Raw genomic sequence first — 27272 nt, forward strand, 5'->3', positions numbered from 1 at the left:
ATGCAGTTGACAGTGAGAGGACATTTCTTTTTTTGCTGAGTTTAATTAAATTAATTAGCATATCACGTGTGGCAGATGTAATCAGCCATCCTCATCCCCTGCCAGTCCTCACCTGCTTCTCTCCGTCCGCTCTTCACGCACGTCTATTCCTCCGTCAGTTTGAAAATATATCATTTATTTGTGATGGCAAGTGGGGATGCAGACCCTTAGTCTTCTGTTTAGATTTGTACTTGTGTTATGTTGGAGCAGCACGCAACGCGAGCGATGTTGATACATTGTATAATTTCATCGCCTGTTATAACCAAGAGCACAGATCAGTTCACTGTCATGCAGCCTCTTATTGTCGGAGAGGGAAAATGGACAGGCATGCTTGCAGCTTCACAGCAAAGAAAATGGCTTGTCTCTAGCCCAAACGGTTACAAAAATATGACCCATATTACCAGAGATGCCTTTTTTATTTGTATCAGGATTCGCGCATTTTATATATCACAAACCATGACACGGGCCATTTTGAACAAACCCAGGTTTGCTAATTATTGATTTGACATCAACTAACGTTGTTCAGTCATGTTACCTAGCTATCTAACAACCTGGTAACTTGACAGTAGGTGTTGGCAATTTTTTTGGTACACAAAGAAAGGAAATGGGTCTCCTACTCATGAGATGTGCTTCATATAGGCCTAATGTAAACCTAAACTATATAAAACATCTTTCTTTCTGGTGCTCCTTAAATTCTGTTTGGTGCCTAATGTTTTTTAAGTTGGTCTCAGTGTGTGTGTTTGTGAGAGAGAGTGTTTATGAGAGTGAGGGAGATTGTGTGTATGTCAACTGAAGAGTAAAGGTTTCATGCCCTCCTTACTGACACAATGACATGCAGATCATTATGCATGTAGATCACAGGAGGTTGGTGGCACCTTAATTGGGGAGAACAGGCTTGTGGTAATGGCTGGAGCAGAATTAGTGGAATGGGATCGAACACATGGTTTCTATGTGTTTGATGCCATTCCATTTGTGATGTTCCAGACATTATTATGAGCCGTCCTCCCTTCAGCATCCTCCACTGATGTATATTCCTTCCTCCCATTCCTCCAGCCATATCACAGGTAGAGCTTTGCAAATATGAGCAAATCAGCTATTCTATGCAGTATTCTATTCTATTAGTTCAATTTGTTGTATTAAGTGAAAGTGTGAATCTCAGTGACATGTTTTTGGAGAAAGTTCAGAAAAGCTTCCAGAGGATGCTAGGCCACTGAATCTCGGTATCGTGATACTTCGCCTGGTATCGTTTATATAATGTTGGAATTGTGACAAGCCTACTGTGTATATTGAGACACAAGTCAGTGCATCAGGTGCAATGACCCCAGTAGCATTAAAGAGCATTCAACAAATGACTCATCACAGTAAGCACAGGAGTTTCCAATAGAGAACTAGTATGAAAGGTCAAATGAATTACGTGGGTGATTCTCAAACGTAATGGCCTGATGTAATTTTCTGCCTAAAGGAGTTCTGCTTCCTTGCTTTGTCCTTTTCCTGTCAGGGTTACCCAGAAACACATATAACGTTTCCCATCTTTTGTTTTATTGTGGGTTTTTTTTCCTCCAGGTATGAAGAGGTTGACCTTTGCTCTCAGGAAAATGTTTCTCACATTTTTTGTTGGTCTAGTTTCAGTTTGTTTTCCTTGGAATTGGCGCCATATGAGAGGGGCATGTGGGTGCCGATAGGATGCAAGGGGAGAGAGTAGCTCTGTTTAGAACGCATGGGGAGTGAGTAGCTCTTTTTTACCGACAAAACTGTTATGTAGAAGCCAGACAAGTTTAAATTAAACCCATAAAATCGATAGATCAATATATTCTCAAGTACCTGGGAGAGAGTGAGTGGTAATCTGTGAATATCAGCAACCAATCAGTTGGTAAAGCGACGCGGCGACACAACCATGGCTTCCCTCAAAGGAAAAGACAAGGAACAACTTGGAGATGCAAATGAGAGTAATGAACATCTAAAGGATATCCAGGAAAGTGTAGCTGAAAGGCTCTTGATGCTCACCAAAACAAACCGTTACAATCTGTGCTGAAAAAAAGTAGATTTGCTCGAAAGGAAGTAGTCTATCGTGTCAGACACGTACCAACAAGGCATGTGTGTGAGCGAACAAGACGACAAAATTAGCCTTTTGGAAACAAAGCTTTGGAAGAGGAATTGAAAATACTGTAGAACGAGACGAAACACGAGATTATTGTCTTTACCGGAAGACGAGGAAAAAGAAGCCCTTTCCAGCTACGTGGTCAAACTGATTTCACGAGTCATTGGTGTCAAAGTTGAGTTGCAAGTCGTCAGATTTGTGACTCGAGTCCAAGTCATGTGACTCGAGTCCACACCCCTGCTAAATACCCTTGCATCTTCAAATTGTGGAACTATCAGACTAAAATCAACATTCTGAATGCACAGGGGTGTAAGGGGATTAAAATCCACAGCTCTAATCCATTAGATTCATCCATGACCTGTCTGCTAGGCTGCGAAAAAGCACTACGAATTCATTCCGTTCAGACCGTCACTGGAGGAAAGTGAAATCTAAACTCATCTACGATTCCTGGCAATGCTGTGAGTATGGAAGGGAAAGCAAAGAATGCAATTCACAAGTGCAGATGAGGCCCTGGACACGCTGGAAGAATCCCTTCCAGTTGGAGAGACCCCTTGTCTGAGTAAAGGAAGAAGCGGGAAAAGGTGTTAAACAGTAGGCTACATACAAGGATGTCTAGGACCAGCACATCGTAAATTGAGACATTATTATCCCCCCCAATACAATCTATACACTACCTTCCCCAAGTAATTTATTTTCTTATATGAAGTAACGATAGAAGTAACCGATGCCAATGGGCCACATGGACATTGAAAAGACAATTCAAAGGGGGGGAACACCCCTTCACTTCTACATTTTGTTGTTACAAGGTGGGATTACAATGGATTTAGTTGTCGCCTACTCAGAATCTCTTCTACTTTGAAAGAGTATTTGAACTTGTTGTTATTTTTTATAATAAAATAAAATCTTGGTAATATAATTATCTTGATTATGTATTCAACCCCCTTAGTCAATACATGTTATATAATCACCTTTTGGCAGTGATTACAGCTGTGAGTCTTTCTGAGTAAATCTCTAAGAGTTTTTGAACACCTGGATTGTACAGTATTTGCACATTATTCTTTAAATTCTTCAAGCTCTGCCAAGTTCGTTGTTGATCAATGCTAGACAGCCATTCAAGTCTTGCATAGATTTAAGTCAAAGCTAACTAGGTCACTCAAACATTCAACGTCGTCTTGGTAAGCAACGCCAGTGTATATTTCGCCTTGTGTTTTAGGTTATTGTCCTGCTGAAAGATGAATTTGTTTCCCAGTATCTGTTAGAATGCAGACCTGAACTCCCTAGTCCTTGCAGATGACAAGCATACCCATAGCATGATGCAGCCACCACCATGCTTGAAAATATGAAAAGTGGTACTCTGTGATGTGTTGTTGGATTTGCCCCAAACATAATGCTTTGTATTCAGCGATGGTGGAACAAGTACTCAATTGTTATACTTGAGATAAAGTAAAGATACCTTAATAGAAAATTACTCAAGTGAAAGTCGCCCAGTAATATACTAATTGAGTAATAGTCTAAAAGTATTTTGTTTTAAATATACTTAGGTATCAAAAGTAAAAGTTTAAATCATTGCAAATTCCTTATATTAAGCAAACCAGACGGCACAATTTTCTTGTTAAAAAAAATATATGTATTTACGGATAGCCAGGGGCACACTCTCTCCCTCAGATATAATTTACAAACAAAGGATTTGTGTTTAGTGAGTCCGTCAGAGACCGTAGGGATGACCAGGGATGTTCTCTTAATAACTACTTGAGTTGGATAATTTTCCTGTCCTACTAAGCATTCAAAATGTAGCGAGTATTTTGGGTTGTCAGGGGAAAAGTTTGGAGTAAAAAGTACATCTTTAGGAATGTAGTGAAGTAAATGTCAAAAATATAAATAGTGAAGTACAGATACTGAAAAAAAACTATTTAAGTAGTGCTTTAAAGTATTTTTACAAAAGTACTTTACACCACTGGTATTCAAGACATGAAGTTAATGTCTTAGTCAAATTCTTTGCAGTTTTACTTTAGTGCCTTACTGCAAACAGGATGCATGTTTTGGAGTATTTTTAGCTTACTACTTTTCACTCTGTCAATTAGGTTAATATTGTGGAGGGACTACAATATTGATCCATCCTCAGTTTTCTTATATCACAGCCATTAAACTCTTTAAACTGTTTTTAAAAAGTCACGATTGGCATCATGGTGAAATTCCTGAGCGGTTTCCTTCCTCTCTGGCAACTTTGTAGTGACTGGGTGTATTGGTACACCATCCAAACTGTAATTAATCATTTCACCGTGCTCAAAGGGATATTCAATTTCTGCCTCTTTTTTTTTAAACCCATCTAGCAATAGGTGACCACCTTTGTGAGGCATTGGAAAACCTCCCTGGTCTTTGTGGTTGATTCTGTGTTTGAAATTCACTGCTCAACTGAGCAACCTTACAGATAATTTGTGTGTGTGTGGTACAGAGATTTAAAGAATTATGTTAAACACTATTATTGCACAATGTTAGTCCATACAACTTATTATGCGACATGTTAACTCTTTCCTGCAGCCAAATGACCAAATCACTGTCTTGTGGCCTCATGGTCGAACGTTAATAATATTTAAATGAATAAACATTATTTAAAAAAGCCTGCCGAAAATGCGGTGTTTCTATGTCTTTTGTTATTTTAGTATTTTATGATGTGTGTATAAAGTGTAGTATTTGGAATCAAACTCAATTGAATACATTTCAACTCTCTGACATAGTACTGGTTTATTTGTCATTTTTTAAGCCCATGACTATGTGTGTGAGGTGTATACTTTTGTTTAAAAGTAAACTGGGAAAAAAATTTAAACGTGAGTTACAGTTCATATAAGGAAATTAGTCTATTGAAAAAAAATGAGGCCCTACTCTTTGGATTTCACATGACTGGGGATACATATATGCATCTGTTGGTCACTGATGCCTTAAATAAAATGATAGGGGCGTGGATCAGAAAACCAGTAAGTGTCTGGTGTGACCACCATTTTCCTCATGCAGCGCGACACATCTCCTTCGTATAGAGTTCAGTCTGTTGATTGTGGATTGTTGTCCCACACTTCAATGTCTGTGCGAACCTGCTAGATCTTGGCTGAACTGGAACGCGCTGACGTACACGTCAATCCAGAGCATTCCAAACATATTTAATGGGCGACATGTCTGGTGAGTATGCAGGCCATGGAAGAACTAATTGAGGCGTCACTACAGACCCTGGTTCGAACCCAGGCCCAGGGGAGGGTCTGGCCAAGCGGGATGTCCTTGTCCCATCACGCTCTAGCGACTCCTTGTGGCGGGCCAGGCACATGCATGCTGACTTTGGTCGCCGGTTGTACGGTGTTTCCTCTGACACATTGATGCAGCTGGCTTCTGGGTTAAGCGAGCATTGTGTCAAGAAGCAGTGCAGCTTGGCACGGTCGTGTGTCGCAGAATGTATGACTCTCGTCCTTTGCATCTCCCGAGTCCACACGAGAGTTGTTGTAACTACCAATTTGGATATCACGAAAAAGGGGAGAAAAAAAGGGTTTAAAAGTATAAATAAATAAAAGATTACCAAGAAACGCTGTGTGAAACTGATTTAGCCCACTGCAGTAAACGGTTGAGCAAATGTTTACTCCTGAACCTATTTAGGCTTGCCATAACAATGGTGTTGAATACTTATTGACTAAAGAAATTTCAGCTTTTCATTTTCAATTAGTAAAAATTTAGAAATACATAATTTCCCTTTTACATTAAGGAGTATTGTTTGTAGGCCAGTGACAAATTTAATCAATTTTAAATACAGGTTGTGGAGAAAGTCCAGGGGTGTAAATATTTTCTGAAGGCACTGTATCTCTATTAAGGCTAACCCCATTAAGTGGACTGGTCGATTGTTTTGTCAATGGGTTGTTGGTCGACTGAGCATTCTTTAGTCTAACAGTCCCAAATGTATGTATTTCTTCATGGTGCACAAGCCGGCTGTCTAATTTGCGCCTATCTCAGTGGACTGCTCCATTGCCGAGGCCATGAGGATGGCACAGCCCATAACTCCAAAACGTGCTACAGAAATTGTAAATGGTTATATTATGTAACAATAATGGTGCAACGCTAATAGAATATTATATAACAAATGCGCATTCTACCGCGATGGTTAGTGGTTCTGATACATAATCTTCAGTGCGCCGTTGAATTGGCGCCTTTCCCCCAATATGTTGCTATGTGCATAATAGCAAAGTTAACCAGCATGTTGGTGTTGAGAACAATGCGGAGGAGGCAGCAGCTGAATGAGGAGGCGAGGAAACAGGTCTTGCCTTAATTGTCATAAGAAAATTGAGGGGAAACACCAACTTAATTAATGAATAGCCTAAATGTTAAACATGCCTGGTTTTATAAATTATCCATATACAGTACCAGTCAAGTTTTATAACACCTACTCATTCAAGGGTTTTTATTTCATTTTTACTATTTTCTAGATTGTAAAAATAATAGTGAAGATGTCAAAACTATGAAATAACACATGGAATCATGTAGTAAACATACAAATGAAAATATATTTGAGATTCTTCAAAGTAGCCACCCTTTGCCTTGATGACAGCTTTGCTCACTCTTGGCACTTTCAAGTTTCTTTTTCACATCCATTTTGCTGTCGTGTTCGGTGTTTTAGAACCAATTTATTGATGTGATTATGATAGGCTATAGGCCAGGCCCTATTGGTCACATGCATACATGTTTCACTTAAAGAGAGCAAGGGTCTAGGGAATGTTTTTCCTTAACAAATGTAGGTATTTCGGTAACAGAACTTTTCAGTTTAGAAACAAGTAAGAAATGAAATAGCTGTTATTATGTTGCAGCTTTGGCACAGACAGCGCAATAAACACTTGCTGTGGTGTCTGTTTGCTGCACCAGGGAGGAGAGACTTGCTGTCATTTGTTATAAATGTTTTTACTCATTGTGGCCAATGGGCTCCCTCCCTCATGAGTAATTTGTCTTAATTATTTAATCAAACAGTGCGCTTAAAGCGTCAGACAAGCTCAGTGCATATAGTTGATTTTATTCAAATTATAGAGTGTCTATATTTGAAAAATGTGTTTTACAATTTTGATTGGTCTAAAGAACAGACGACGACTATCTGGGACAGCCCAAATCTGAGTTCATCACATGCTGTTATCTCCCATGATTTTGATGAAGTGGAATGGTTCTGATGGTTGTCCTTCCCTCTCCCTCTCCTCCCCACCAGGTGACCTGTATGAGATTTTGTCCAGCCTGCCAGAGAGTGTGGCGTATTCCTGCCGACCCTGCAGCCAGTCCCAGCCCAGCCCCTGGAGGGAGCTGCTCCACATGGAGCTGAGAGCCGGGGTAGAGAAGGTGCTGGCCTGCCTGCTCACCTCCACTCTCACCCAGCACCTCATCACCTGCTCACAGGTGGGAGATACCAGGCCGTACAATGCTTCTTGTCACAGGATGTTAAATGAGACCAGATGCGCAAGCTGAAAATAGCAGCAGGCTTTAACACCTATCATGACTTGTCAAGTTTTGATGTGGCTGTTCTGAAGAAATAATTTCACAGAACGAGTGCAACGACTCTCTCCTCTCTTTTTAAAAGTTTATTAGCTGATATAGTCCTGTTCTGCTGGGACTATTTGCCTGTTCATCTTGAACTGTTGCACATAAGTTCAGTGTTGTTTCTCTCTAACATACTAAATTTGTCCCTATTCCCCTCCTGTAGTGTGTGACCCAGGTTGACCCTGACAGTGGAGCGGAGGGCCAGCCAGCCTGTGACCTCCGTGCTGTGGGCAAGAAGTTTGACAAAGGCCTCTACACCACCCTGGTCAGCGTCTGTCTATATAGCATCTGAATTGGCAGGACAGGATCTCTTCTACATTGAAACTCTCATTTGAAGGAACATTTTCAAAGGAAGATGAATGAGTAGTGTCAGCTAAATAACTATGTTTGTATATTTCTATGTCTGTTGATGTTGTAGAAATCGTTCCATGAAGATGTGGTGCAAGTGGTGCGGAGGCGTCTGGACCAGGAGGAGTCTCTCCCGGAGGATGAAAGGCCCACAGCCGTGGCCCGCTCCTACTACTTGAAGGTAATGCGGAGTACTCAGACAGCAACACTCTGGGAGGAAATCTCTTTACATAGGCAATTGTACAGTACAAATCAGAAGTATTTACTTGACCATGTAAGCTACAAGCACAGTACTTTCTGTATGACAGAAACCAGTTGGATGAACTATAAGTCTTCTGCAATGTTATCACGTTTTTACTGTACTTTAGTTACATAACCACAACCTTTTTGCTAAAAGCACACACACACACGATAGTAAACGGATATACAAATGTTCTCACGACACTTGGCTGCACTTTGAACACAGCTGTTTACGCTCATCTTGCTTGAAACGTTCTCAACTTGTTTTGAAGTTATGTGTATAGACTGTACACACTAGTTTAAATGTTTCATCAAATTCAATATCAGAAGTTAGACAACAGACACTTGAATACCCTCATCCTAACGCAATACATGGTCTGTACTCAGTCAGTGATATCAGTCCTCAGTATATGTCTTGTTGTGTCTGTAGCTCCCTTCAGTAACCACGAGCACAACCGTTCCTTGATTTTAACTGGCGGCTTTATTCTGTAGTTTTAGTCAGAATTATCACCTTCCGTGAGAACTATAAAGTAAATGAAAATACAGTTAACCACACTCTTACAGCCTTATCTTACGAGTGACTTATTAGCTTGGTATAACTCTGAAGTGCTTACAGACATAAACAGTTTAGCCGGAGCTTTAACAGTATCAGATGAAACACATGAATAAAGGAAGAATACCTCATTGGCTGCTTATTACAGAAGGGAGGAAATCAAACTTCACACGTATTATTCCTGGCATGAATTCACACTTCATCCTTAATTATTATAACGTTACCATCTTAACATACAAGCTTCAACCTTTACGAACTACACCTGATGACATGAAAACTTAGCTAACACAGCGCATGGGTTACCTTCCCTCCAAAGGTGTGTTGCTACAATACTGTCCCCGTTACAACAGTTATTAGCTATGTAGTTCTGCTTGTTTTATCATTTCCCCCGCATAGCGAACAAGTAAACAATTCAAACAAAAAACGACATAGACTTCCAGGTTACTTGTCAGTTACAGTGTCTACTGTTCCAAATGGCTGTCTAGTTTGCAGAACAGTATGTGATTGGGAATGAGTTATGGGGCTCTGTAGGGCTGTGGTTCTGGTGGTCATGACTCCCCTGGTGGTCATGGGTTCAAACTAAAATCATAGAAGATGGTTCAATCCAATAACATTTGCAATGTTTATTGGAAAGAAAAATGAACGACATGTTGTAAAATGGCCAACAGAGGAATGTAGATTCACCCTCTCCTCACTGTTCTCTCTGTAGCTTCTGGAGGAGGTCTTCAACTGGTTCAACAGTCAGGACCCCAAAGTGTGGGACCCCCGATCCAAAGACCTGCCTATGTGAGTAGCAATCTGCTCCTTAAATCTCCTAGTTCAGGGTATCTCAACTGGTGGCCCACAGTGATTTTATTTCCCACGCATAATAGAGAAATGTGGTTTCATACCAATGTAAGCAGGTTTTGAAATTATTGTTTTAGTCAAATTATTATATCTGTTTGGGCTTCTTGCGATCATTTTGCAGTCAACAAATGATGTGTAATTATGTTCCGGCCCCCTGACTATCTGCTCAAGAGAAAATCGACCCGCGGCTGAATCTAGTTGATGATCCCTATCCTAGTCTGTTAAACCTAGTTTTTGTTATGCCCGTGAACTCGGCGTACGATTTACCATGGCTCTTAGAAGGTTATCTGTCTGGGAGTTATTTCTCAGACATTGGGATTTGGGGATTTAACATTTAGGTTGAAGAATTTACCATGTCATCAGATATTGGGATTTGGGGATTTAACATTTAGGTTGAAGAATTGACCATGTCATCAGATATTGACTCATATGGGAAGATTTCAATGAAATTCCAGTTTAATGTTGGGTTGTGACATTGCTTCACTACATCCCTGCAGTGATTTATGCATTTTCCCATGAAGCAGCATAAGCCTACATTCAGTGGCACAACTGATTATGTTTTCTGGTTTGCCACACATTTGTATGACACCCCTGTTGTTCACATCCTGATGGGAAATGCGAAGTTGATTTGAATTGTACTGTCAACAATGACCTTAAAGAGGGGGGAATAGTCATTAAAATCCAATGTGACAGGAAGTTACAGAAGTTAGTTTTATAATTATCTTCTTCTTCTGTATGTTAAAGCCAGGACAGTGCCCCTCTCCCATACATTCCCAGTTCACATCTTTCCTTCCCTGCGACGGAGGACACAGAGTAGTGACTTCATTTAACTCATTGCAGGGTGATGCACAGAGTGGTAAAGGTAGAGTGGTAGAGTGGGAAATGATGTAAATATATCACTAGCCACTTTAAACAATGCTACCTTATATAATGTTACTTACCCTACATTATTCATCTCATATGCATACGTATATACTGTACTCTATATCATCGACTGTATCCTTATGTAATACATGTATCACTAGCCACTTAACTATGCCACTTTATTTACATACTCATCTCATATGTATATACTGTACTCGATACCATCTACTGTATCTTGCCTATGCTGCTCTGTACCATCACTCATTCATAAATCCTTATGTACATATTCTTTATCCCCTCACACTGTGTACAAGACAGTAGTTTTGGAATTGTTAGTTAGATTACTTGTTGGTTATTACTGCATTGTCGGAACTAGAAGCACAAGCATTTCGCTACACTCGCATTAACATCTGCTAACCATGTGTATGTGACAAATAAAATTTGATTTGATTTGATTTGGTAAGCTCAGGACTTGACCTGTCTGTCACCTTATCTTCTGGGGGAAAGATTGATTAATAAACATGAATTCTTTCTTAATGTAAATGAGTGTCATCATTAAAGTTAGCTAGATGTGAGCCACTGTCGCAGTTGTATTCCCAAAGTCAAATCCTAACTTGAGTAACTGTGTGCGTATGTAACTCAGATGTTTGCCTAAACCATCCAAATTTGAGTTTTGTGCTGGTGTCTAACACAGAACTTGACTTCCTCTTCTTTCATCTCCTCACCCCTCCATTTCTTCATCCATTCTCTTTCCCATTGCAGTGGGATGCTGTCCCATGCGGTTCAGCCCCCCACCACTGAGCATGTGTATGCCCAGTGGCGTGAGAGGGAGGAGCTAAGGTCCAGGGCCCCTCTAGGGAGCCTGCAGACGGAGAATGTACCACGCCTGGAGGTGAAACAAGAAGAGGTGCCTCACCCCACCACCCCACTGATCACAGAGCCAACCAGGGGTCTCCACTTTAGGAAAAACAGGGCTTTCAGGCTTAATAAACTCAAAGGTACTTTACACAACTGAGGGGAGGAAAAACTATGAGAACGAAAATATTGAATCAACCAATTTCCTAAGGGAATTGTTTTGGTTTGATGTTTGGCATTTGTCCCTCAGGGAAAAGGGGAAGAGCCGGACGGCAATCCATGTCTGAGGGACGTCCATTCAAGTCTGAGGGACGGCTGTCCAAGGCTGACCTAGACACAGGGTGGTCCAAGGACGACGGGAGGCAATGCTCACTGTGCCAAAAGTATGGAGATGCTAAGTCCAATGTGAGTAAGACTGAAACTAGGTTTCAGAACACTTCTGAGCAGCATGGTGGAAGAAACACAAACCGCACTCTGACTTCAGAGCACTAAGCCTTCAAACCCCTTTTCAACATAACAACCCTTGACTCACAGGAAGTTAAGTCAACTAAATCCACACAGTAGGTAACCCATCAGTACTGTATTTCTAACCTCCTCCCTGTGTCCTTCAGGAGGCGGGCAGGCTGCTGTACCTGGGCCAGAACGAATGGGCTCACATCAACTGCTCCATGTGGTCCGCCGAGGTGTTCGAGGAGGACAATGGCTCTCTGATGCACGTGCACAGTGCCGTCGCTAGGGGGCGCTTCATGGTGAGGCTTCACTTTATTTGTGCAGTGACATTCTTGTTTTTCCCTGCAGCTGTAATTTGTGTATCTTTGTCCACTGTCCATCATCTCTCAAACTCATTATCTACCCTTATTCTCTCCTCCTGGACTGATCTAACCTGTCTCCTTGTTTCTGCAGCGCTGTGAGCGCTGTAACCATACAGGTGCCACAGTGGGCTGCTGTCTGACCTCCTGCCAGAGCAACTACCACTTCATGTGTGCCCGCTCCCGCAACTGTGTATTCCAGGACGACAAGAAGGTCTACTGCTACAAACACAGAGACCTCATCAGTGGCAAGGTAAAGTCCTGGGACTACTCAGCAGTGGGACTGTTTTTTTTAATTTTTATATTTGAATGAGTTTCCTCACGCATGTGTACATTGTTCTTGTTCCATTGCAGATCATCACCGGCCAAGGGTTTGAGGTGAATCGGAGGATGTACGTGGACTTTGATGGGATCAGTCTTCGCAGGAAGTTCTTGACTGGACTCGAGCCAGAAAATATCAATTTGATGATTGGTATATTTTCTCGACACATTACATTGTTATTTTTAGCTCACTTGAGTATAAGTATAACATGAATGGTCATGGGTTTTGCTCATCTAATCATAGTTATTTTCTGAATTCAGGCTCTTTGCAGATTGAAAAGCTAGGTATGCTGACTGAGCTGTCTGCAAAGCAAGGAAAACTTTTCCCAGTGGGTTACCGGTAAGTAGCAGCAATGAATAATGAATGAGAAATTGGCATGTTTAGTCTTGGTTTTTTTATGACTTCCTTTCAACTCCTCCTCTCCGCAGGTGTTCTCGCTGGTACTGGAGCACGGTGAACCCACTGCGGCGATGCAAATACACGTGTACGATCCGTGAGGTCCGACCGCCGGTCCCTGAGAAACCTGCTGAAGAGATGCCTGATAAGGGAGAGAATAACACTATAGCACACAGCCCCTGCGCCCAGTCAGGTGAGAGTCTTGGTAACACAACACTGCATCAAACCCTCACTACTACACTGAACAAAAATATAAGCGCAACATGTGAAGTGTTGGTGCCATGTTTCATAAACTGAAATTAAATATCATATCAATTTCTATACATACAAAAGCTTATTTAGCTCAAATTTTGTGCACTAATTTGTTTACTAATAATGTATAATCCATTCACCTGACAGGTGTGGCTTATCAAGAAGCTGATTAAACAGCATGACCATTCCACAGGTGCACCTTGTGCTGGGAACAATAAAAGGCCACTCTAAAATGTGCATTTTTATCACACAACACAATACTATAAATGTCTCAAGTTTTGAGGGAGCGTGCAATTTGCATGCTCACTGCAGGAATGTCCACCAGACATGTTGCCAGAAAATTGAATGTTTAGTTCTCTACCATAAGCTGCCTCCAAAGTTGTTTTAGAGAATTTGGCAGTATGCCCAACCGACCTCACAACTGCAGATCACGTTGTATGGCCACGTGTGGGTGAGCGTTTTGCTGATGTTGTGAACCGAGTGCCCCATCGTGGCATGAGGGTATGGGCAGGCATAAGCTACGGACATCGAACACAATTGCATTTTATTGATGGCAATTTGAATGCACAGAGATACCATGACACGATCCCGTCGTGCCATTGTCGTGCCATTCACCCACTGCCATCACCTCATGTTTCAGAATGATAATGCACTGCCCCATGTCGCAAGGATCTGTACACAATTCCTGGAAGCTGAAAATGTTCCAGTTCTTCCATGGCCTTCGTACTCACCAGGCATGTCACTCCGTGAGCATGTTTGGGAAGCTCTGGATCGACGTGTACAACCGTGTGTTCCAGTTCCTGCCACTATCCAGCAACTTCATGCAGACGTTTAAGTGGAGAAGGGACCACATTCCACAAGCCACAATCAACAGCTTGATGAACTCTATGTGAAGTAGATATTGCGCTTCATGAGGCAAAAATAGTGCTCACACCCGATACTTTATGATCCACACCCCTACCTTTTTTTAAAGTCATCTGTGACCAAAATATGCATATCTGTATTCCCAGTCATGTGAAATCCATAGATTAGGGCCAAATTAATTTAAATAGCCAGATTTACTTATGAACTGTCATTCAATGAAATGTTTGATATTGTTGAATGTTGCGTTGCTATTTATGTTCAGTATAAATATTAATGTGACTGTTGGCTTTCTTACACTGCAACGTGGATATTAGCAAGACTTAGACGTGGCATAGGAAACAGAGTTGTTGTTGTTGTTGTTTCACCTCTAGAATCTGATGCCCAAGAGGTTGACGTGGCACATTCCCGACCCACTACTCCCAGCTTCTCAGCGCCACTCCCTAAACCTGACCAAGGGGCAAGGCCCAAAATCAGGAGACCAGCTGGAGGACTGTTCCGGCCTCTGCCCTCCCCAGGTAACTAACTGTTCCATGGTTGGCTAATGTTGTTTTCTAATAAAAAAAAAAGACAATTGTCAGGTTTTGAGTGATTTCTAGATATTACCCAGAAATCAGTTGTCTCACTGCGATCTGATTTTCCTCTGCAGGAGCTACCAAGTCCAAACCCCACCACATCCTGACCATCAGTGACCTGGAGGAGACACGCAGGCCTCGTCGCCACAGCCCCCACTCCCAAACCCGCAGGGACATGTCCTCCCCACCCCTGGGCTCTCCAACTGGATCGGGACTAATCACCCTCCGCACTGGGGGCTCCATGCATCCCAAGGCCTCCGTACCCACCTCTCTGCTGTTTCCCCTCGGCGCTACTGATATCCTGCTGACCTCTCCCTCTGCCCGCCCTGTCGGAGGTCGAAGTGCTTCCTCTGCCCGATGCCCCGGGAACATGACTCACTCTACCTCAGGACTCTTTCCCCAGCCACCGTGGGAAGACAGTGTGGGCAGCTTCCCTTGCCTGTCCCTCTCCCCAACCGTCCAGCACTCTCCTAGACCCAGGCTGTCTTTTGACCTGAACCAGTCAGACTCAGTGGAGGTACCACACAACTTCCTGGCTTCCCCAGAACCGGAGGATAACCCTGCACCCAACAGCACCTCACCACTTAGGGGCTCTTTCACACAATTCCACGAGGACTCTGACGTGGCCATGGTCTCCGAGTTGAAGACTGAGATTGAGATTGAGGAGACGCTAGTGAATGAGGGAGTGGCCATGAACTGTGGTGCCCAGATAGATGTGGAGGGCGACGACAACCAAGAGGAGTTCTGGGAGCCCGAGGTTCGCAAGAGGAAGACCCGTACAGCCCTGACCCGCTCAGCTGCATCCACCAGGCAAGACTGGGGGAACACTTCCTCTGATGAGGACATGGAGAACTATTTTGACTTCTCGCACACTGTGGTCAGTCGCACAGGCACCAGGGACCCATCCCAGGCTCCTGCCTCTCCCTCTTCAAGATCTATCCCTCAGCTGGACGGTGTGGACGATGGGACTGAGAGTGATGCCAGCGTGACAACCACAGATGGAGCTCAGAAACTGAAGAGTGCCAGTCAAGTTCAGAACCCAGCTCAAACACATGTTCCGCCTGAAGTAAAAATTACAACAAATGGTCTAAGTGCAGACCCTGGAAGCCCTGTCCCAGATCAGTCACCCCTTAGCAACCCTTTCAAGTCTACAACCAGAGTTTTCCTCCCCGCTACAAAACCTCCCCCAGCGTATAGACCCCATGATCCATCCAAAGCCTTTAATGCCACACAACTAGCTAGGAATGAATTGGACAGTGTGACCCTTGCACCAACTGAGATCTCACCAGAAGCTCGAAGACCAGCTGCAGTGGACCCTTCCACAACATACAGCCCTGCTGATGTGAATACTACTCCCCTGCAGTTATACACCTTCCCAACTCCTGTAGAGCAAAATAACTCAGTCCCCTCCTTAGACTCCCACGAACCAGTGCTGATTGCACCCCTTCAAGGAACTCTACTGGACTTTGTCCATACTAAGGTGCCTGATACGATCTACCCAGAGGATTTATTTCAAGTTTCCGGTCTGGACTTTGTCCCTGGGGCTCCACTTGTTCTTGAAAGGTGTGATCCTCCCTCCCCCAGCACTTGTTTCACTGAGCTGGTCCCTGTCCAGGTTGATGCTCCCATGGAAACCCATCAGCCTCAAGACCCAAAAGACCTCTTCTTGGATTCTAACAGCGGCCAGTTTGTATCGCCCACAGATGGATCTGCCATTTACATGAACCACTTGACAGAGAGTTCACAAGATCCCTCGTTGAGCAGTAGTCAGGGCACCCTGTTGGAGCTTCTTCAACCCTCTTCTCTTATCTCCTCGGACTTCCCTAACCCCAGCGTAGCACAGATGAACCCTTTACAAATGAGTCCCTCTGTGCAGTTCTCTTTGCCTGGCTTTAACCCTTCAAGGCCACCTCTCAGTAGCATCTCACTACAACCCCTGACATCCTCCCAAGGGTCAACAGTCTTGCCGCCCATGGAGACCTTTTGTACCAAATTATCAGCACCTATTCCAGACAGTGCACTTCCACATTTGTCCTCTCAAATTGATCCCATTTTATCTGCAACATCAAGCGTCAGGCTCCCATCTTATGGATCTGTCTCTCTGCCTATATTCTCCACACAATCCCAGGCCATGGTCTCCACAGCCATTACCATTGTATCCTCCTCTCCCTCCGTATCCTCTCTCTCCGATGCTCTTTCCACCCAGTGTCACCCCATGCTCTCTTCGCCTCAGCCCTCCTCTGCCCCTGTGATGATTAACGGATACAGCTCCACGTCTCTGCAAAAGGAAGCTGCCATGGGACACACCATCTCCATCAACTTCTCCACCCCCAGGCCGCCACTGGAGCCCCAACAGCCGCTGTTAACTCAGGGACTACCTGGCCACGCTATCCTTACTGTGAAGGAAGTGGGTGGTCCTAACGTGGACCCTACACCTCACGTTCTACTGGTCAACCGCCTGGGCCAGATCTTTGTGAAGAACCCAGAGAGCAACACCTTCCAGCTTCCCAGTCAGAGCTGTCCCTCCTATAATTGTGTCACTCAGATAGCCAGCCTCCTTCAGAGCAATGCCCTGTCTGCCACCTTGGCAGCAGCTGGTACAATGTCCACCCCAGTTACAGGGACTGCCATGCCAACCCATGTCCCTAAGATGGCCACGCCTGTGGTTCAGAACCCAGCTACCATCACTCAACTGCTCACTCATAACAGCAATGGGACAGTGGCAGCAACTGCGGTCAAGAAACCCAGGAAGAACGCAAGCGTATCTGCAGATGGAGCTATACCAGGGATGAAGAAACCCAGAAAGAAGAAAGAACCTTCCACAACTTCTAAGAGAGAGAAGTCTGACAAAGCTGCAGACCTGTTTGAGTTTGCTGGTCAGGACGGGAGTTCCTCCATGACCAAGACTGAGAGCGCCCAAGCCATCATCAACCAAGCCATGGCCAGTAACTACACCCCCAACCGGACCGGTCCACGCATACTGAGTCCCTCCACATTCCGTAACAACCCTTCCCTGAAATCTGTGGTCCTGCCCCCAGGACTACACATCGAACCCGAGCCCGCAGCCACCACACTGTCTGTTTCAACAACCCGCCCTTCTCGCGCCCATGTCCGTATGAAGAGGGTGTCCTCCCTTTCAGATCGCATTGGTGCCACAAAGAAGTCCAAGACAGACTTCCTAGAGCCAGAGCCCCCTAGTGCTAAGGAGGACCTGTCGCTACCCAAAGACAGCTTTGCTGCTGTCTCCAGCAGGGCTGGGGGTGTTCGCATTAAAACCCCAACGGTGAAAGGTGTGTTGGACCTGGACAAGCTAAAGGAGGAGCACTTGAGTGACTCTGAAAGCACCAGGTTAGTCTTTTGGAACTTATCAGGGCAGTGATCTAATGTAATGAGACAAAATGTACAAATATTATTTCCAATGAATAATACAAGAATAGTCATGCCTTTATGTTTAATGGCCAGTGAGTCTCCGGTAGAGTTCCGTTTTAATGTAAAAGTGATTAAGTTGCTACATCTGCAACTATGCTCAAAGTCAGATTCATATTGCAATATTATTTCTTTTCAAATTGGCACGTCGATCATGTTTCCAGTGTGGGCCTCTTCTCTTTAGTGTCGATAAGATCATGTCTGGCTATTTTTAACCTTACTCTTAACTCTTCCTCTCCCTACTAGTAACCTACAGTATGATATGACAAATGGAACAAGGCGTTTTACTCCTGAAATAGAACTGTCGATAGGCTATGTAGAGGTCAGTAACTATAAAGAGCAGGTCATGCATAGAAACCTTTTTTGAAGTCATAACTGAGATTGTCATTGTCACCACTCATTTACCAATCTACAATACAGCTCCGAGTTTGCACGATGCTCTCCAATTGTCATCACTGCATTTCTGCCCTAAAGTGTGTATCTAATACAGTGAGTGATATTCAGCCTGTATCCAGTCGATTTCAGTGTTTCTCTTGTTATATTCCTCACAGGCCAGGGCCTTGGGACCGCCTGTCTATACCTCGATTTGGGGGGGACATGGGTAAACAGAACTGGGACGGAGTGGGCCGCAGTGCCCTGACTGACTGGAACAAATACTCAGGTACTTATGTGTAATGGTACCGTATGAACAGTATGTCTGTATGACGATGACTTGGATGATGATGACTGATGATACTTCTTATACCTGTAAACAAGTGTGCCTGATTTGAAAATACCCTGTGGTATTCCCATCCTGTCAGGTGCTGTATCATGCTCAGATGATGAGCTGCTGCCATCAGACGAGGACGATGAGTGTCCCCCCAGCCGAGACCAGCCCCACCTTCGCTTCGAGATCAAAAGTGATGACGGCTTCAGTGTGGAGGCAGACAGCATAGAGGGTGAGGTTTCAGGGAGGAAAGGGCAAATTAATAGACTGCATGTGTCTTATCTGTGGAGTGTTCGTTTAGAAATAATTACATTTCCCAACACTCAAGGCAATGATTTCTGTACAAATACCCACTATTTCTACATGTGACTAAACATAAGATTATGAAAAATGTTTGTTCTCGTACTTGGCTAGAATTAACTTGTGTAATAAACCATCTAGCACAAAATGTAGGCTAATTTCCATATGTATTACATTTGTGTGTTATGCTGTGTTACTCACGTCTTACTCTTCTCTCTCTATTTCTCTGCCCCCTCCTTTCCCTCCTCAGTTGCCTGGAGGGCAGTGATAGACTGTGTCCAGGAGGCGCGGGCAGGGGCAAGGCTTAGGCAGCTGTCCTTCTCTGGGATGACAGGTGTCCGTATGCTGGGCCTGCTCCACGACACAGTGGTCTTCTTGGTGGAGCAGCTCCAGGGGGCCCGCCGCTGCCATAGCCACGCCTTCCGCTTCTTTAAACAGATCAGCCAAGAGGAGGACCTGCCTGTCAACCCCTCTGGATGTGCCCGCTCTGAGGTCTACCTCAGGTCAGTGTCCCTGTGTTCTGTTCACTTCAGGGGCCCTGGAAGTTAAATATAGAAATTATAAGGGAAGTCATTATTTTGGAGTGTAATTTGTAAATTGGGTCTGAGTTGTCTTACAGATTCATCTTACATATATTGTCAACATTTCACCAACACTTCCTCGGTATCATGAGTAGGGTTGCAAAGGGTCGGAAACATTCCGGTAAATTTCTGGAAATTGCCCATGGGAATTTTTTGAGAACCTTTTTTGTGGGATACACAAGGCAATTCTAGGTTTTGTGGCATATTTTGGTTAAACTATCCCAATTCAATGGAATTGCAAATCTCTGCATGCACAGTGCATTCTACCATCACGTGCAGTCCACTCTTCCATTACATGTACAGCTGATTCTCAAGATCTTGCACACTAATGAGATGCTATTGTGCCCACACTACTACACTGTCTGAGTCAAGGACAACATGCTTTCTGGTAAGTTTTGATTACAATACTGGGTGGGGTGAATATATTTTATTAACTAGTAAATAAACTCAGCAATAAAAAAAATGTCCGCTCACTGTCAACTGCGTTTATTTTCAGCAAACTTAACGTGTAAATATTTGTATTAACATAACAAGATTCAACAACAGACATAAACTGAACAAGTTCCACAGACATGTGACTAACAGAAATGGAATAAAGTGTCCCTGAACATAGACGGGGTCAAAATCAAAAGTAACAGTCAGTATCTGGTGTGGCCACTCTTCCACCAAGGCACCTGCAAGACATTTCTTGGGGAATGGCCCTGGGCCCCAGATGTGCTCAATTGGATTGAGATCCGGGCTCTTCGCTGGCCATGGCAGAACACTGACATTCCTGTCTTGCAGGAAATCACGCACAGAACGAGCAGTATGGCTGGTGGAATTGTCATGCTGGAGGGTCATGTCAGGATGAGCCTGCAGGAAGGGTACCACATGAGGGAGGAGGATATCTTCCCTTTAACGCGCAGCGTTGCGATTGCCTGCAATGCCCCAGACCATGACGGACCTTCCACCTCCAAATCGATCCCGCTCCAGAGTACAGGCCTTGGTGTAACACTCATTCCTTCGACAATAAACGCAAATCCAACCATCACCCGAGTGAGACAAAACCGCGACTCGTCAGTGAAGAGCACTTTTTGCCCATAGGCAACGTTGTTGTTGGTGATGTCTGGTGAGGACCTGCTTTACAACAGGCCTACAAGCCCTCAGTCCAGCCTCTCTCAGCCTATTGCGGACACTCTGAGCACTGATGGAGGGATTGTGCCTTCCTGGTGTAACTCGGGCAGTTGTTGTTGCCATCCTGTACCTGTCCCGCAGTTGTGATGTTCAGATGTACCAATACTGTGTAGGTGTTGTTACACGTGGCTTGCCACTACGTGGATGGTCAGCCGTCCTGTCTCCCTATAGTGCTGTCTTAGGCGTCTCACACTACGGACATTGCATTTTATTGCCCTGGCCACATCTGCAGTCCTCATGCCTCCTTGCAGCTTATTCTTACGGCTGAGATCCCGTTAACGGGAAAAAACACAGCCATTTTTCCAGCCAAAGAGAGGAGTGACAAAACGCAGAAATAGAAAGAGAATTAATCACAAACCTTTGATCTTCATCATATGGCGTTCATAGGACTATATAGGACTTCATGTAGGACTTCATGTTACACAATACATGTATGTTTTGTTCGATAAAGTTCATATTTATATCCAGAAATCTCAGCTTGCAATTGCGCGTTATGTTCAGTAATGTTTTGCTTCCAAAACATCTGGTGATTTTGCAGAGAGCCACATCAATTTACAGAAATACTCATCATAAATGTTGATGAAAATACAAGTTTTATGCATGGAATTAAAGATATACTTCTCCTTAATGCAACCACTGTCCGATTTCAAAAAAGCTTTACAGCGAAAGCACACCATGGAATAATCTGAGTACAGTGCTCAGCCACCAAAACAAGGCATACAGATACCCGCCATGTTGTGGAGTCAACAGAAGTCAGAAATAGCATTATAATATTCACTTACCTTTGATCTTCATTGGAATGCGCTCCCAGGAATCCCAGCTCCACAATAACTGTTTGTTTTGTTCGATAAAGTCCATAATTTACGTCCAAATACCTCCTTTTTGTTTGCATGTTTAGTTCACAAATCCAAATTCACAAGGTGCAGGCACTTGTGAAAAGTCAAAACAGTTCCATTACAGTTTGTAGAAACATGTCAAACGATGTATAGAATCAATCTTTAGGATGTTTTTATCATAAATCTTCAATAATATTCTAACCGGACAATTCCTTTGTCTTTAGAAATGAAAGGGAATGCAGTTCGCTCTCACGGCTGCGCGTGTGACATAGCTCATGGCATTCTGCCAGACCCCTGAGTCAAACAGCTCTTATTCGCTCCCCCTTAACAGTAGAAGCCTGAAACAAGGTTCTAAAGACTGGTGACATCTAGTGGAAGCCTTGAAGTGCAATCGGACCAAATTTACACTGTATATTGGATAGGCAAAGACTTGAAAATCTCCGAACCTCAGATTTCCCACTTCCTGGTTGGATTTTTTCTCCGGTTTTTGCCTGCCATATGAGTTCTGTTACTCTCACAGACATCATTCAAACAGTTTAACTTCTTATGGGGATGCTTGCGTCCCACTTGGCCAAAAGCCAGGGAAAATGCAGCGCGGCAAATTCAAATAAAATTATATAAAATCAAACTTTCATTAAATCACACATGTAAGATACTAAATTAAAGCTACACTCGTTGTGAATCCAGGCAACATGTCAGATTTTAAAAAGGCTTTTTGGCGAAAGCATAATAAGCTATTATCTGATGATAGCACAACAGTAAACAAAGAGTAGCATATTTCAACCCTGCAGGCGCTACACAAAACGCATTACCTTTGACGAGCTTCTTTTGTTGGCACTCCAATATGTCCCATAAACATCACATTTGGTCCTTTTGTTCAATTAATTCCATCCATATATATCCAAAATGTCCATTTACTTGGCACGTTTGATCCAGAAAAAAAACAGTTTCCAAATTGCGCAACGTCACTACATAATATCTCAAAAGTTGCAAACTTTGCCAAAACATTTCAAACTACTTTTGTAATACAACTTTAGGTATTTTTAAACGTTAATAATCAATCTAATTGAAGACTGGTCTATCTGTTTTCAATAGAGGACGAGAGGAAACTAACGCTACTTTTCAAGTCTTGCGCAACTCTCAACAGTGTTACCCATTTCCTAGATGGCCGTACTTCTTCATTGCAAAAAGGAATAACCTCAACCAAACTCCAAAGATTGGTGACATCCAGTGGAAGCGGTAGGAACTGAAAACAAGTGCCTAAGAAATATCGTTTGCCAATGAGAATTCACTGAACAGACAGAGAACGGTTAGTCCTCGGGGTTTTGCCTGCTACATAAGTTATGTTATACTCACAGACATGATTCAAACAGTTTTAGAAACTTCAGTGTTTTCTATCCAAATCTACTAATAATATGCATATCTTAGCTTCTGGCCCTGAGTAGCAGGCAGTTTACTCTGGGCACCTTATTCATCCAAGCTACTCAATACTGCCCCCCAGCCCAAAGAGGTTAACTATTTTTCTCTACATGGAATTGTATTTTTATTTTATTTTTACTCGTTTGTTTCTAATCTTTACAGGATATTGCCACATGCAATATCTGACGTGTGGAGACATTTCACTGCAGCTAATGTAGAAGGAAAAGCTGTGTACATTTGCAAATACTGTGCCAAATCATACAGTGGGGCAAAAAAGTATTTAGTCAGCCACCAATTGTACAAGTTCTCCCACTTAAAAAGATGAGCGAGAACTCTGTAATTTTCATCATAGGTACACTTCATCTTTTTATTTTTTTATTTTTTTTATTTCACCTTTATTTAACCAGGTAGGCAAGTTGAGAACAAGTTCTCATTTACAATTGCGACCTGGCCAAGATAAAGCAAAGCAGTTCGACACATACAACGACACAGAGTTACACATGGAGTAAAACAAACATACAGTCAATAATACAGTATAAACAAGTCTATATACGATGTGAGCAAATGAGGTGAGATAAGGGAGGTAAAGGCAAAAAGGCCATGGTGGCAAAGTAAATACAATATAGCAAGTAAAACACTGGAATGGTAGATTTGCAATGGGAGAATGTGCAAAGTAGAAATAAAAATAATGGGGTGCAAAGGAGCAAAATAAATAAATAAAATACAGTTGGGAAAGAGGTAGTTGTTTGGGCTAAATTATAGGTGGGCTATGTACAGGTGCAGTAATCTGTGAGCTGCTCTGACAGTTGGTGCTTAAAGCTAGTGAGGGAGATAAGTGTTTCCAGTTTCAGAGATTTTTGTAGTTCGTTCCAGTCATTGGCAGCAGAGAACTGGAAGGAGAGGCGGCCAAAGAAATAATTGGTTTTGGGGGTGACTAGAGAGATATACCTGCTGGAGCATGTGCTACAGGTGGGAGATGCAATGGTGACCAGCGAGCTGAGATAAGGGGGGACTTTACCTAGCAGGGTCTTGTAGATGACATGGAGCCAGTGGGTTTGGCGACGAGTATGAAGCGAGGGCCAGCCAACGAGAGCGTACAGGTCGCAATGGTGGGTAGTATATGGGGCTTTGGTGACAAAACGGATTGCACTGTGATAAACTGCATCCAATTTGTTGAGTAGGGTATTGGAGGCTATTTTGTAAATGACATCGCCAAAGTCGAGGATTGGTAGGATGGTCAGTTTTACAAGGGTATGTTTGGCAGCATGAGTGAAGGATGCTTTGTTGCGAAATAGGAAGCCAATTCTAGATTTAACTTTGGATTGGAGATGTTTGATATGGGTCTGGAAGGAGAGTTTACAGTCTAACCAGACACCTAAGTATTTGTAGTTGTCCACGTATTCTAAGTCAGAGCCGTCCAGAGTAGTAATGTTGGACAGGCGGGTAGGTACAGGTAGCGATCGGTTGAAGAGCATGCATTTAGTTTTACTTGTATTTAAGAGCAATTGGAGGCCACGGAAGGAGAGTTGTATGGCATTGAAGCTTGCCTGGAGGGTTGTTAACAGTGTCCAAAGAAGGGCCAGAAGTATACAGAATGGTGTCGTCTGCGTAGAGGTGGATCAGAGACTCACCAGCAGCAAGAGCGACCTCATTGATGTATACAGAGAAGAGAGTCGGTCCGAGAATTGAACCCTGTGGCACCCCCATAGAGACTGCCAGAGGTCCGGACAGCAGACCCTCCGATTTGACACACTGAACTCTATCAGAGAAGTAGTTGGTGAAGCAGGCGAGGCAATCATTTGAGAAACCAAGGCTGTCGAGTCTGCCGATGAGGATGTGGTGATTGACAGAGTCGAAAGCCTTGGCCAGATCAATGAATACGGCTGCACAGTAATGTTTCTTATCGATGGCGGTTAAGATATCATTTAGGACCTTGAGCGTGGCTGAGGTGCACCCATGACCACCTCTGAAACCAGATTGCATAGCAGAGAAGGTATGGTGAGATTCGAAATGGTCAGTAATCTGTTTGTTGACTTGGCTTTCGAAGACCTTAGAAAGGCATGGTAGGATAGATATAGGTCTGTAGCAGTTTGGGTCAAGAGTGTCACCCCCTTTGAAGAGGGGGATGACCGCAGCTGCTTTCTAATCTTTGGGAATCTCAGACGACACGAAAGAGAGGTTGAACAGGCTAGTAATAGGGGTGGCAACAATTTTGGCAGATCATTTTAGAAAGAAAGGGTCCAGATTGTCTAGCCCGGCTGATTTGTAGGGGTCCAGATTTTGCAGCTCATTCAGAACATCAGCTGAGCAGATTTGGGAGAAGGAGAAATGGGGAAGGCTTGGGCGAGTTGTTGTGGGGGGTGCAGTGCTGTTGACCGGGGTAGGAGTAGCCAGGTGGAAAGCATGGCCAGCCGTAGAAAAATGCTTATTGAAATGCTCAATTATGGTGGATTTATCAGTGGTGACAGTGTTTCCTATCTTCAGTGCAGTGGGCAGCTGGGAGGAGGTGTTCTTATTCTCCATGGACTTTACAGTGTCCCAGAACTTTTTTGAGTTAGTGTTGCAGGAAGCAAATTTCTGCTTGAAAAAGCTAGCCTTGGCTTTTCTAACTGCCTGTGTATAATGGTTTCTAGCTTCCCTGAACAGCTGCATATCACGGGGGCTGTTCGATGCTAATGCAGAACGCCATAGGATGTTTTTGTGTTGGTTAAGGGCAGTCAGGTCTGGGGAGAACCAAGGGCTATATCTGTTCCTGGTTCTAAATTTCTTGAATGGGGCATGTTTATTTAAGATGGTTAGGAATACATTTAAAAAAAATATCCAGGCATCCTCTACTGACGGGATGAGATCAATATCCTTCCAGGATACCCCGGCCAGGGCGATTAGAAAGGCCTGCTCGCTGAAGTGTTTCAGGGAGCGTTTTACAGTGATGATTGGAGGTCGTTTGACCGCTGACCCATTACGGATGCAGGCAATGAGGCAGTGATCGCTGAGATCTTGGTTGAAAACAGCAGAGGTGTATTTAGAGGGCAAGTTGGTTAGGATGATATCTATGAGGGTGCCCATGTTTAAGGCTTTGGGGAGGTACCTGGTAGGTTCATTGATAATTTGTGTGAGGTTGAGGGCATCAAGTTTAGATTGTAGGATGGCTGGGGTGTTAAGCATGTTCCAGTTTAGGTCGCCTAGCAGCACAAGCTCTGAAGATAGATGGGGGGCAATCAGTTCACATATGGTGTCCAGAGCACAGCTGGGGGCAGAGGGTGGTCTATAGCAGGCGGCAACGGTGAGAGACTTGTTTTTAGAGAGGTGGATTTTTAAAAGTAGAAGTTCAAATTGTTTGGGTACAGACCTGGATAGTAGGACAGAACTCTGCAGGCTATCTTTGCAGTAGATTGCAACACCGCCCCCTTTGGCAGTTCTATCTTGTCTGAAAATGTTGTAGTTTGGAATTAAAATGTCTGAATTTTTGTTGGTCTTCCTAAGCCAGGATTCAGACACAGCTAGAACATCCGGGTTGGCAGAGTGTGCTAAAGCAGTGAATAGAACAAACTTAGGGAGGAGGCTTCTAATGTTAACATGCATGAAACCAAGGCTATTACGGTTACAGAAGTCGTCAAAAGAGAGCGCCTGGGGAATAGGAGTGGAGCTAGGCACTGCAGGGCCTGGATTCACCTCTACATCGCCAGAGGAACAGAGTAGGAGTAGAATAAGGGTGCGGCTAAAAGCAATAAGAATTGGTCGTTTAGAACGTCTGGAACAGAGAGTAAAAGGAGGTTTCTGGGGGCGATAAAATAGCATCAAGGTATAATGTACAGACAAAGGTAAGGTAGGATGTGAATACAGTGGAGGTCTCTAGAAACATCATTGAAACCAGGAGATGTCATTGCATGTGTGGGTGGTGGAACTAATAGGTTGGATAAGGTATAATGAGCAGGACTAGAGGCTCTACAGTGAAATAAGCCAATAAACACTAACCAGAACAGCAATGGACAGGGCATATTGACATTAAGGAGAGGCATGCTCAGTCGAGTGATCAAAAGGGTCCAGTGAGTGGAGAGGTTGGTTGGGGGTCACGGCGATTTAGACAGCTAAATCGGTAGCAAGCTAGCATAGGAGCAAGCTAGCATAGAATGGAGGTCTGTTATTAGCCAACTCTTGCGTTCCGAACGTCAGTAGATTAGTGGGTTTCCGTGTGGTAGAGGGGATTAATCCAAATAACACAACAA

General features: G+C 43.6%; 1 protein-coding gene across 6 annotated transcripts in view; it reads left to right on the top strand.

Moving 5' to 3' along the window:
• LOC110510370 (histone-lysine N-methyltransferase 2A) overlaps positions 1-27272 on the top strand; it is a 75905-nt gene that overhangs the window by 29521 nt on the left and 19112 nt on the right. For all 6 annotated transcript variants that reach the window (XM_036975378.1, XM_021591722.2, XM_036975380.1 and 3 more), the window contains 16 exons: positions 7359-7543; positions 7848-7949; positions 8103-8213; positions 9535-9611; positions 11298-11533; positions 11641-11795; positions 12002-12139; positions 12294-12452; positions 12554-12671; positions 12782-12860; positions 12950-13110; positions 14405-14548; positions 14680-17953; positions 18583-18692; positions 18832-18969; positions 19288-19540. In XM_036975378.1, coding sequence (XP_036831273.1) covers positions 7359-7543; positions 7848-7949; positions 8103-8213; positions 9535-9611; positions 11298-11533; positions 11641-11795; positions 12002-12139; positions 12294-12452; positions 12554-12671; positions 12782-12860; positions 12950-13110; positions 14405-14548; positions 14680-17953; positions 18583-18692; positions 18832-18969; positions 19288-19540 — 5440 coding nt within the window. The remainder of the gene's footprint in view (positions 1-7358; positions 7544-7847; positions 7950-8102; positions 8214-9534; positions 9612-11297; positions 11534-11640; positions 11796-12001; positions 12140-12293; positions 12453-12553; positions 12672-12781; positions 12861-12949; positions 13111-14404; positions 14549-14679; positions 17954-18582; positions 18693-18831; positions 18970-19287; positions 19541-27272) is intronic.

The sequence above is a fragment of the Oncorhynchus mykiss genome, chromosome 3, assembly GCF_013265735.2.
Source record: "Oncorhynchus mykiss isolate Arlee chromosome 3, USDA_OmykA_1.1, whole genome shotgun sequence".
In the NCBI taxonomy this organism is placed as follows: domain Eukaryota; kingdom Metazoa; phylum Chordata; class Actinopteri; order Salmoniformes; family Salmonidae; genus Oncorhynchus; species Oncorhynchus mykiss.